Here is a 12,872-nt window from a genome sequence, read left to right as displayed (position 1 = left end):
AAAAATAAGGGTAAAGAGTGTCTAAAACTGCCAGGAGGTTAGAGCTTTCAGAATACTTGGATCAATGCAAATAATCCTTTGGATGAAGCGTTTATGCAGAAATACAGATACAGATCTCTGCTGCACAAATCTTAATTTTTCTTAATTTCCACCTCTCACCAGTGGTGGAATGTACACTAAGTACATTTACTCAGGTGATGTTTGTATTTTGACTCATGTGTACTGTGAGTATTTCGACCTTATACTACTTTAAACTTGTACTCCCTTACATCTCATAGAGAAATACTGTACTTTTTACTCCATAACATTTATTTGACATTTTTTAGATTAAAAATATGATTAAAAAGCATGACAAGCTTATACATTATGCAATAATCTACGACTAATCGAACCAGCAGTACACAAAGTATCTAAAATTGGCTCCACAGTTACGAACTACAACATTAAAATACTCTTCTGTGAATTGATGACAACAATAGTATAATATTCCATAACGATACAACACTTTGAAAGGAGCCATCTGATTTATGAGCGCTTTTTGCTGATAACACTTCTGTACTTGAACTCAGTACTTTGAGATGTAATGGAGTATTTTCAGACCCTGGCGTTTCTACTTTTAACCAAGTCAAGGATCTGAGTGCTTCTTTTAGCTCCGGTGGTAAGGCTGGGCAGGTAAGGCTTGCCACTGAGTTTTATTAATAATTTCATGTTGAACATTACTGTACCCGGAAACAGTTCGGAATTCCTTGTGTATTTTTTTCCTCCTCTGTCACATTGCCACACGTTATCCAATTTTAAGAGAGCAGCACGACGCTTAACTTGAGTGTTGACATTACGCTGCTAGCATAATATTAATTCGGCTAATTTATCCAACTGTAGACATTCTAACTACTTCCGGGTTCATGCAGCGTACTGTGACCTGAATGTCTATCGGGACCCGTCGAAAACAAACAGTAATTCTATCTGTTTAATAAACTTTAATAAATACGTCTGGGAAAAAGTACCTGCGCCTTTTTCAATCACTAAATTCCTGAAGACAAGCAGAAACTCACCTGGCAGCGTAAGGTCCCAGAACGCTGTAGTCATGGAGTTCGACCTGCAGAGGGCGCCGTTGCAAAGGAATAGAAACCCTCTCGCTGATTGGTCCGTTTTGTTCTGCCCGTTCATAACAGTTATGTAATGAAAAAGGACCTCTTTGAGTAATATACTGGATATTTTCAATACAATTACCAGCCAGAGCAATCTTTGAAGCCTGGAACTCAATTTGTTGAGGTAATAGGATTATTAGTGTGTGTGTGTGTGTGTGTGTGGGGGGGGGGGGGGGGGGGGGGGGGGGGGTTACTACCATGTAATCATGTAATCCAAGCTTTTATTAATGAATATTCCCAATTTGACCAGAACAGCCGTAGATACAAAAAAGATAAAGAAGCAGGACCTACACAGGCACACTGAGTAATAGATTGTCCTCTATGCAACAAGGTTCATGCATTAAGTTACTTATGATTCACAGAACTCAGACCTTAAAGATCAACAACCAGGGCATTAAAGTTGACTTTTTTGAGCATATATTATGTATTATACATAATTTAAATCATACAATGTAATGGTTATCAATCATATCGACACTTTTTAATGTCCATTACAATGTGGGGATGTCCTTCTATCTGCCTCCGCAAAAGGCAAGCATGTGATGTCATCCACAGCCTCAGTCAGTTCTTATCAGGACAGCTCAGTGTCGCTTCTGACTCTGGTGTGAAACACACACACTGAGGGACTACTCTTGGAGAAATCACGAAAACAGCGTTACATTGTTCTTTTCACGCAACAGTGACCTATCAGCTGAAGGATTACTCTCTTCAAGAGGTGGCAAAACACAGTGTTTTATTATTTTTCTGCTGCTGCAAAAGGTAAGTTTCTTTAATAGTTAAAGTTTGTGAGCATGCACTGTTACTACTGTTCAAGCACGGTGCTGAAAACAGGTCAGATGTTCCTCTTTGAATGCCACATTAAACTAGAAATGTGACGTTTGATGTTGCAAGGCACATGGAAGACATGCACATGAAGGTGTTAAGGGGGAGGGAAACAAAACCATAGGTTCAAATCTATTTTTCAAAAAAAGTACAAACGTATCTAAACTTTTAGATTTTCTAATTAATGCAATAGTTTTATTTGAAGAAGAGTTTATGATGATGAGCATGATTTCCAAATGCATACCTGCCTCCATGTGAGTGTTAATCACAAGCAAATTCCCATTATAACACCATATATTTAGGTTTCCAGGTGCTCCGGGTGTAAACTGCATTGATCTGATATATTTATTGATTTCTTTAAAAACAAAAGAACGTTTCCAATAAAACGAATCAGCTCAACCCACCTGCAATTCTGTCGCCTAACAAGAAAAGTCTGCTCACATGGTGGACACAAAGTGATGAAATGGGATTTCCCGACCAATGTGTTTTTAATAAGGGGAACTTCACATGGTAAAAAGTGTTAATCATCGTGTTCTGAGACAGATGGCCGACACAATAAGGGAGGAACTTCACTTTGAGTTATTAAGTGTCTTTGTGGGTCATTAGAGAGATATACTGTGTGTCTTTGGGTGTGTTCAAGAAGATATTAATCTTATAAGATGACAACGATTTCCTGAATTTGCAGTATCGGGAGATGGATATTAATCAGGATTGTTGTTTTGTCTCACTGTATTCCAAACTGTTTTTTTTTTTAATCCAAATGCAAAGGATTTGTGAAAAGTGTCACTCTGATATTGTAGCATGAGTGAGAGGACAAAGATTTTAGAAAGTATACTCATCATTTCGACTCTATTCTTCTATGTTGCGAGTATTTTCATGCATATTTTCACATTTAATTTGTTGTGCGACCTCTTGTTCCCAAAACAATAAGCCTCTTGGGTGATCTGTAATTGCTTTATAAATGTTTGCATAGGAAGCAGATTAAATCTCTGCAGCTGCAATGTCATTATGAAACTACATCTGTTCAATAAGTTAAGCTAATTTGCAAATGTCAAGCTTTTTCCACAAATGCCTTCCTCTTTGTCTTTCTCTGTTTAATGGATCAATAGATGATTGGGATCATGATTAAAGTTAAAAAAGGGGGCTTAGTTACGCAGCCATGATCAGGTTAGTTTCATTGGTTTTTATGGTGCTTTAATGTTTTTTTTTTTAATTGTATTTTGTCCTCATTTGCAGTGTTTTTTGTTGAGCTGTGTGTATTAGCATAAAGACCTTTAGGGATGGATGTTACAAACAAGGGATGGATGTCACATGTGACATAGGTCCATTAGATATAGACACAACATATTTGTACCTATGAGAAAAATATTACAGAAATTCTATACTTTAATCAAAAAGACTGTGCTACTCCTAAGAGCCTATGCTAATATTACCATTTCAAAACACATAAAACCTTCGCTATGCTGTTTCTTATATTGATTGCCTCATAGAACGTATTGTGAAACTTTTCCATTTGGGCTCATTTCTCCAAAAGGCATGAGCCTAGAGGGATCATACATTTGAGTGTGTGTGTGTATGTGTCTCATATTTTTTGTGCATTTTTATGCCTATATATGCTCGAGGACTTCTCATGGTTTTTGAAAAACCTATTTTATGGACCGCCAATGGCTGCTGACTTACTTACCGACACGCCCCCAGACACACCTGGTGGAGCTCTGCACTCCACTGAGTGCACTCCACTAGTTTGTTATTGGACTTCATCATTGGCACTTGTTAATAACAGTGGCTGTTCAGGGTGTAACCAGTAGGAGATATGAGGGGTGAAGCCATCCCCCTTGTTTGCACAATGACCACCATGCATCCCCCTTGTTAAGCTGCCACCCCCCCTCACGTGTCTAGTCTGCCTGACTCATTGATCTTTTATCTGACTGAGGTTTGTGGAAGTTAAAATCTATCACCAGGACTCTGACTAATGCTGTGTATTGATAAATCCACGTTGCTGTCCGTGGTGCTGAAGCAGCAGATTTTTCTGTCAGTCCCGCCTTTCTATAATAGTCTCTAAATTATATACTGTAAATACTCAATTCACTGTCAAAGTGATGACACACAGCCACAGAAGAGTGAGCGGATCATAGTGACACTCTGCTGCCTGTAGTATTCCTGTGATGTTCCTATAATATTCCTATGATGGCGCTCCCATTGGGCCATCATCCCTGTTAACAAAGAACAAATCACCAGTTGGGCGTAGCTCATCATGAGTCACTAATGTTCCCCAAAATAAAACTTCAGATCATGATCATGACTCATGCCGACACAATCTCTATTTATGCTGCTGTGAATCAATTTTAGTATTTTTATCACCGTTACAGGTAGATCTGTCATAATTTCCACTGCTTTCACATTAAGCATCACACCACTTGCACCAAAGCAGGACATGTTATCTGCGGTCTGGAAAGTGCACTTCATGATGAAATAACTCCTGTTTCCGCTCATCTATTCGAATGTGTAGTATTCAAATGTTGAGGAAGTTGCTACTTGCACCCCCCATTTTAATATTTTAACATTTGCATCAGCACATGAAGCCTTTCATTAGCGAATGAAAGCATCTGTTTGCTGTATCTGAGTGGGTTTTTAGCACATGCCCCTCGCTGCATTTGCCGTGTTGATGTCTTCAAGCTAAACCTTGGTTAAACTTGCTCAACATGCATAATAAGCATGCAGGAAGGAAGCTGTGGAGAGCAGAGGAAGCAAAAGGCCAAATCTGTAACCCTGACGTCCAAAAAGGGGAGTCCTGCCATTACAAATGAAAAACACGGGCTTGTCCTCTTGTTTACATGAGTTTTGATGAGGGCAAAGGCAAGGGAGCTGGATATTGTTTAAAGTAAATGCAAGTTCGAGTGAAACTGACCCTACATCCACTATATTTTCATTTCCGTTCGAAACCTCAAATGTAAAAATAAAATGCTGCTGAGTTCCAATTGAGGAACACAGAATGAACCACACTGCATTTTCTTTCATAATTTGCAAGCACAAATTGATAAATTACACTTGACACACACAAAAAAACAAAAAGCAATAAATGATTTTAAAGCCTTGATCGGACAGCATGGGCGTGACAGCGCTGAGCATGTGAACTTGAGTTTGGATCCAGCGCCTGTCAACACATCGTGTGCTGGATCACTTTGGCAGCTGCTGCGGCTCAGGAAGCTTCTTTTTTTTTTTTTTTTTTTTTAATTGTGCTCTGGGGGAAACTATTTGGGATAGTGCTAACATTTTTACCTGTTCCTCCAAATCGCACAAAAATAGCTTCAAATGAAACAAAAATAGGAGTCAGCTGGACTGCACTTCTGGTTTCATACATTCATATACGGTGTTTATTGTTTCACTGCAGCGAAACTGATTAATACATTTTAATATGTTGTCAACTTTCCTCAGATTCCCCGTGATGATCAGAGCACAGATGGATCTGAACGGCCTCGTGTTTTTCCTGGTCCTCTTCTGCCTCAATAAGGTAGCTGTGGCCTCTGAAATGTGTTTTTTTTTTTTACCTAAATATGTCACTTTCATGTGATTCCAGACAAACAGCCTTTTGATCATTTATCATTATTGTTGTTGTCTTCTAAAGCATGACAAGCATAAAATCCACAGTTTAAAGCTGGAAATGATCCCAGCTGTTGCCACAGGGCATTGATGATTACAACAACAGGTTTCTTTGCAGGATTTCTAATAAAATTGTGGTCAATACAAGCAGGATATTTTATTCTATTACATATTTTTTTTGTTGTTTGGGTTTCTGTGATTCCTGTATTTTGGCCACACATTGATGGATCTCCTGTTCTTAGAATATTTAAGCCCATAATTACATCTGTGCAGCACCTGTAAATGATCAAGTCCCTTCCTGTCATTTAAAACTCTTTCTTTGATTCGTCAAGCACTCTGAACCTCCTTAAAGGGGTACTAACATGATTCAGTCTTTAAGAAATAATGGTCAAAATCCAATCAGCAGAGGCTGAGATATATCAAGTTTTAGGCTTTGATTGGGTCAAACCTGATCCTACACTTCCCATAATGCAACTTCAGACCTCTCTCAGAGCCACAGGGGACATTATACTACCATCTGTGAAATATTGAGTCGAGTTCCCCTTTAAAAGGACTGGAATATGCTTGGAATTAAGTAACTTGCTTGGCAGTTGCAGTCTCATGCATGTTCCTGTCAATCATCTCAGCTGCTCCTGGCTGCAAGCCCTGAAGACGACTATCAGGAGCATCTGAATCACCGGGGTGAACATCAGGCCACACGGAACCAAATCGCCATGGCCCAGTACGAATGTTTCCAGCGGATCGTGAAAGAATCCCACCGCAAAACAAAAACAGCAGGTGAGAAGATTAGAAAGGCCGTGAAGGCTCAGTGGAGGGGTTGTCCTTTTTTTATCATTTTCCAGTGCATCCAGTGCAGCGTGTGACTGTGTGTGTGTGTTCTTTGATGTCAGCAGGGAAAGAGTGCAACACGACGTGGGACGGGTGGCTGTGCTGGGATGAAACTGAAGCCGGGATAACCACCGAGCAGAGCTGTCCAGACTATTATAACGATTTTGACCCTCACGGTAAATTTCTTTGCCCTCTATGATGTCTGTCAGTTCATCAACCATCGCTAACTTCATTAACCTTGAATATTTTGGTGTCATGTCCACACGGGAATAGGAATGTGAAATCGGTGGAAATGAATGAGAGTATTTCCCAGAATACTCATCTATAACTTTAATATAAGTTGACAAATCTCTTGACAGCGGTGGCATCCAAAGTCTGCACAGAGTCGGGCGACTGGGGACGCCACCCAGAGAGCAACAGGATATGGACGAACTTCACAAACTGCAAAGCCAACACCACAAATCATGGAACAGTAAGAATTAAAAACATTAGGTTATAACGAGACACCGTATGAGATAGTTTGGATTGTAAAGTTGTATTGATTTGGTTGTCTTGCAGGCGGCGATGACTCACTTCTACTTGGTCATGATTGGTCACGGCCTGTCACTGGTATCATTGCTGATATCATTAGGAATATTCTTCCATTTTAAGTGAGTGTGGTTCCCTTTTTATGTTTAAACAAAAGTCAGTGTTTACATGCTCCTGCTTTCAAATCTGGAGCCTGGAGTCATGAATGTTAATTTCTTTTCCATGAATTAAGTTCTGTGTTCAGATACTCAACGTTTCTTCAGGGGGCTAATATAACTGAATTAAATTTAATCAAATGAAAGTTTTGAGCTACTTGTTGAATCCAATGGTAATTCCACGGCTCATCTTGCAAAAATGACCGAATCCGTCCACCGATTTGTCAGAATGCGAGTCTAATGTGTGCCTTCCGCTGCCCTCAGGAGTCTGAGCTGTCAGAGGATAACCCTCCACAAAAACCTCTTCCTCTCCTTCGTGCTGAACTCAGTCATCACCGTCGTCTGGCTGACGACAGTGGTGAAGAAACAGGGCCACACGTACAACGATTCTGTGAGTCACTGCCGCTCTTTACATTAAGACACTGCTCATCAGTTTCGATTAAAGCCGCGACCTCTCACACTGCTTCTCCCTTCCAGGCGAGCTGTAAGCTGCTCATGTTCATCCACCTGTATCTGCTGAGCTGTAACTACTTCTGGATGCTTTGCGAAGGCATCTACCTGCACACTCTGATTGTCGTGGCAGTGTTTGCAGAAAAACAACATCTCATGTGGTATTATCTGCTGGGTTGGGGTAAGTAAGGAGCAAATATTCCACGATACACACTTAACTGTCTCACACTCAAATTGAAACTTTCCATATTGATTGTGCAGGTTTTCCACTCGTGCCAGCGGTGCTACATTCAATAGCGCGCCACTGCTACTACAACGACAAGTGGGTCTTTTTGATCATCACCTCCATGCATGACCGTGTCTAAAGATATCACTGAACCTCAGTCACGTGTTTCCATTCCGTGCAATAAGATGATCTGATGCATGCGTTCACAGATGCTGGGTCAGCTCAGACACTTCCCTGCTGTACATTATCCATGGCCCCATCTGCGCTGCTTTGGTGGTAAGAACTGAACCCCTGTGGGAAATCCAGATTTACTTTTAAAGAGACCACAATGGAGCATAAAGTTAAATTACTATATTTAAAATTTGGTCAATGGTTGTCAGCAGACCCTTGGTATCACATGACTGTAGTACTGTAATGCAAATAAGTACGTTTTTGCCCCACCTGCAACATTAATGCATCATTGATTATAATGCAGTGATATAATATACAGTATATGATTCTGAATGGACCATTCTGCATAATGAGTACTTTAAGTTTTGGTACTTTAAGTGTATTTTGATGCTCATACTCAGGTACTCTTACTTGCATAAGATCTGAATGCAAGACTTTTACTTGTAACTGAGTAAAAAAGTATTCTGAGTACTTCTTCCACATTGGTGATTTCATTTTGACTGCAGGCTTTTGATTTGAAATGGCTGGCTGTCCTCACCAAGACCAAATGATGTTGATTCCAGGTGAATCTTTTCTTCCTGCTGAACATTGTTCGGGTTCTCATCACCAAGCTGAGGGTGACGCACCAGGCCGAGTCCAGCCTCTACATGAGGGCTGTGAGGGCCACCCTCATCCTCATCCCCCTGCTCGGCATCCAGTTTGTCCTGCTCCCCTACAAGCCCCAAGATCACTGGGTCTCTGAGATCTACCTGTACATCATGGAAATCCTCATGCACTACCAGGTCAGCACATACATGTGCAACGCTGCCACTAAAAAGCTGCGAAAACACACTAAAATACTACAATTCTATTGGTTTTGTCCATTTAAAGTCACTACTTTCACTACTGCATGTGCAAACTGGTTGCATAACTGTCCAGTGGCAAAATCATTTTTTCAGTGGTGGTTGCAAATATTACAAATATTTCTGGAATAAGAACATGAACATGTGGCACTGTGAACTATAATTTTTGCCGCTCTGCTGCAGCTGTTTGAGCTTAAAGGATTTCCGAATGTCGTGTATTTTCTCACTATTGTTTTTCACACGCAGGGTCTCTTGGTTTCGACAATATTCTGCTTCTTCAACGGGGAGGTGAGTCGTGAGGTTGACTCGGCTACTTATTGCCGTCAATCATATTTGGAGGCGAGATGTTGAATTTGAGTTTTAGGTGATAGAGTTGATGCATCACAGCTGGATCACAGACAACTTAGGACAAACACAAATCATACATACAATCTTTTCTCATTTAGTTGCAGTCTTCCTTGAAATAAGATCATCTTTGTGTTTCCTCTTGCAGGTCCAGAGCGTTCTGCGGAGACACTGGAACCAGCAGCGGATGCAGTTCGCCGGCACGTTCGCCAATGCTGACTTCTTCCGGTCAGCCTCCTACGTGGCGTCTTCGCTCACAGAGGTCCACCGCTGCTACAGCATTGAAAGCCACACCGAGCACATGAACGGCAAGAGCTACTCAGACATATTCAGATCGGACAGCCCCTTCGTGTGAGGTTGGCCCTCCATATTCGGCACTACGACCTTTGACTCCTCCGAGATGTTACGAAGATTGATGTTTTCTTGGAGTTATGCGACTGTTCATGGCGACTGAGTACAAACTTTTCTTTCATTTCATGTTTTTTTTTCCATCTCCCAGCCAAAAAAAACTCAAATAATTGACTTTTTTTTCACGAATATTCCAAAAGCAGAAGGAGCTTGAGAGTGAAGACGCTGATTATTCATCATTATTTCCGTCCCACGAATATTCAGATGGGCTGTTGCTGGATATAAGGAAAACTCCAATGAATCGACCAGCCTCAATGTAAAACATTAACACAAGGAATGAATGTTTTTTTGTATCGTGTGGAATGAACTTGATGAGACCTTGGTGAACAAGAAGCTGCTCTATTCAGCTGAATGATATGATTTTGCAAAGAGAGAAGCTCTGATTCTTTTTTCTGGGCATTTTGAGAGTATTGACACAATTTAAAAATAGGTAGTTATTGGCAAGGGTGCTGTGGAAAGGAAATGCTCAAAAGCCCCGTTTAACCATCTCTCAAAATTCAGTTGTAGGCACATAACTCTGTGGCAGAATTTCTTTAAGTTTCTGGGCATTAGCCTAGTGGCTAACCTGAATAGTAAAGCGGGAGCTGGTCTAACGGAGGGCAGTTAGCCTCTTTCTGCCGAGACGTGCAAACTTTATGCCTCAAGAATGTAAAAGAACAAAGTACAATGATTTCTGTGGTTAGTACCATACAGAATTAGACATGAATAACGAAAAAAGTACAAACACACACACTCAAAAAGGGGAAATAAACAGCTAGCTCGCTTCGCTAAATGTCCTCCTGCTTTAGCTATTCTTGAATTAAAGGCACACAAGGCCAGAATTTTGGGTGAATGAAGAAAGTTTTCTATTTATGTATTATTTCCTTTAGCTAAGTTAAAAACAAATAATGAGTTTCACAATAAAATGTCAGAAACATAAGCTTACATTGTCACATCTGGCTCGACAATAGCTGCAGTATCTTTTAAGCTTGTGCGCCGTTTGGCTCACTGTGTTTGTCGCTTCTCATCTGAATATTCCAAAATGCTGGAGAGATGATTGTGAGATAGTCACAGAGGAAAATATGACTGAAAAGTGCATGTTTGTACATATATTTGAATGTGTATGAATATGACATATATCAAGGCACAGAATATGAATTTTGTATTTAGACATTTTAGTCCTTTGTATAATTTTCAAGTCAACTAGGAACACAGCATTGTATATTACTTATAAGTCCACAAACTGCAGCTGGTTACTTAACAGTATAAAGAGGGAAAATGCCAGGTTACGTGTTTTTAGATGAATTATCTAAAGAGTTTGGTGTCTACAAAAGAAATTCAGCAGGAACTGACTTATTCTGATTCACTGATTTGACACCTTTTACACTGATAAGTATTAGCTGTAGTCATAATGCGTTCAGTAAATCCTCGATATGCGTCACCTCCGCTTACAGATAAAACTTTCCTGTCAGAGGGCTGCTGGTTTCAGCCTTCCAAAACAGGAATTACACGCTCATTTATGTTATAAATCCTTTAATTCCCTTTGCTGAAGAAGGCCAAAGGCCTACAAAAACCCAGTAAGTGAACCTTGAGTTTTGAATATATTATCCCAGATGTCAAAACAGATGTGTGTTTTCCCATGTTTGGGCTGTTTTACAGGTCTCCTCATGTTTGAAGATTATTTCAGTCTCAGTCTGAATCTTATTTTCATTTTTGTAACATAGTTTTGTCAATAAATCCAGACAATGATGGTTCATACTGAAGTAATAATGCTGTAAATAAAAACAAGCTGTTTTAAAATGAGATTCAGAAGTAAGAGCTGCTTTATTTGTGCCTGTTTCTTTTTCACCATTCCCGCTCCATTCCCCTGAAAGACAAATGAAAGAAAATATGTAAGTGTATTTTCTTTCCCACATTTAATTAAGGGTGGGATTTCCTTGTCTGACCTTAGAAAATGTCTCCCACTGAAATGAATATTGTTTCCAGACAAAGCAGGGCGTGTTACTGTCTGTTCCTCGTCCAAAGCATATATGTGAGCAGGTACAATTAGGAAGTCCCAAAGGAAAGGTGCTATATCCATCCTCTTCAGTGCATCATTTATCAAATTCAGAACAGAGAGGCTGTAAAAGCACTTAACATGCCGCTTTTTTCTTTCAAATGTTAAATACGTCCATCTGCTAACACATGATGATCAGAAGCATGTGTGCATTGAAAGCAATATTTACGAGCTACTTGCATGCCTTTCGTAGTCATGACCTCAATCCACAAAGGATTCTGGTATCCGTGGTTTTGGACAGTTCATGGGGCATCACAGAAATCATGACACCATCCCCTCCCATGTTATTTTGTGCAGAAAGCTAAACATCTGGCATTTTAACAACGCAACGAACCGCACTCTTAACTTGCATCCTGTTGCATGAATATAAGAGATGGTATCCTGTGTGGTTTCCTTTTTTTAAAAAAAAAGAGATAGGAATATTTTTGAAAGTTCAACTTGAAGCATTAAAGACCTGTTTTTGTTGTTTACCGATCACAACAGCGCCCCACAAGTCCCACCTCCCTTTATTTACCTCAGTGGAAATCAGAGCAGTGGATGTATTGCAGGCTTCCTGTTTCTAAGAATACATTGCCATTGAACTCTTGATCCGTCGGCTCTTGTGTGCTGGTAGCAAACACTTCCTCAGTCTCATGACTAACACTTGTTTACTGCCTTCACTTCCGAATGCTTCCACTGAAACTTAAAGCATTTAGCCGATGTTTTGCGTCCACACGGGTTTCCAATGTGCTAATCGGTAGCAGTTCTGTATGTTTGTCAGGGGCGTTTCCACAGGCCGTGACTGAATAGAAACACAATATGCCACATGGTGACAATCCTGCAGAAATGAAGTTGTCATAAATAATCCTATACATCTGCTCCACATAGCCATGGCCACATTTATCTTTAATTTGGCATTTACTGTAGCTGATGCACTAATCCGGAGTGACAAACAGACCGATATGACCTTTTGTAACACATAGATATAGACTCAATATTTCATTCGGCCTCGGTGCATTCCTGATGACTCCAGACAGACCCACAAGTCATTGTGTCATTGTGCTACTGTACAACAGGTATTGTGCATTTAGTCGATAATCTTACCTGAAACAAGTTCCCCTTCATTCATTCACACCTCGATTTGAATTCATCGATGTTCATCACAGAACAACACAGTGGAGAAACTGGAGCTCAGTGCTGTCAGTTCATTTGGCGTTCAGAGTTTGTGGGCCATGCAAATGGATTTTTCCTTCCCTGATGAAGGAAACTTCCCAATCCCCATTTATCACGAGCCTGAGCGCAATCTCGGAAAAACCCGTTGAACGAGATATGATG

The 12,872-nt window shown here is 40.3% G+C and overlaps 1 protein-coding gene across 2 annotated transcripts; it reads left to right on the top strand.

The window, feature by feature from the left end:
• The first annotated feature begins 1,763 nt into the window (after nucleotides 1–1,763).
• Nucleotides 1,764–11,238, top strand: LOC143315984 (calcitonin gene-related peptide type 1 receptor-like). 2 transcript variants are annotated; one of them, XM_076723628.1, is made up of 13 exons: nucleotides 1,764–1,907; nucleotides 5,406–5,481; nucleotides 6,197–6,347; nucleotides 6,464–6,574; nucleotides 6,758–6,870; nucleotides 6,957–7,048; nucleotides 7,346–7,472; nucleotides 7,559–7,712; nucleotides 7,793–7,853; nucleotides 7,967–8,033; nucleotides 8,492–8,710; nucleotides 9,017–9,058; nucleotides 9,264–11,238. In XM_076723628.1, exons 2-13 carry the CDS (start codon nucleotides 5,416–5,418, stop codon nucleotides 9,468–9,470), a joined length of 1,410 nt encoding a protein of 469 aa, XP_076579743.1. In that variant the 5' UTR covers nucleotides 1,764–1,907; nucleotides 5,406–5,415; the 3' UTR covers nucleotides 9,471–11,238. The 2 variants fall into 2 exon arrangements, with proteins under 2 accessions (XP_076579743.1, XP_076579742.1); XM_076723627.1 differs by having other exon boundaries at nucleotides 6,461–6,574.
• Nucleotides 11,239–12,872: the final 1,634 nt, after the last annotated feature.

This window comes from Chaetodon auriga, chromosome 23 (assembly GCF_051107435.1).
Source record: "Chaetodon auriga isolate fChaAug3 chromosome 23, fChaAug3.hap1, whole genome shotgun sequence".
Classification (NCBI taxonomy): domain Eukaryota; kingdom Metazoa; phylum Chordata; class Actinopteri; order Chaetodontiformes; family Chaetodontidae; genus Chaetodon; species Chaetodon auriga.
Note: the sequence above shows the minus strand (reverse complement) of the source record. Positions and strands in the feature narration are given on the sequence as shown.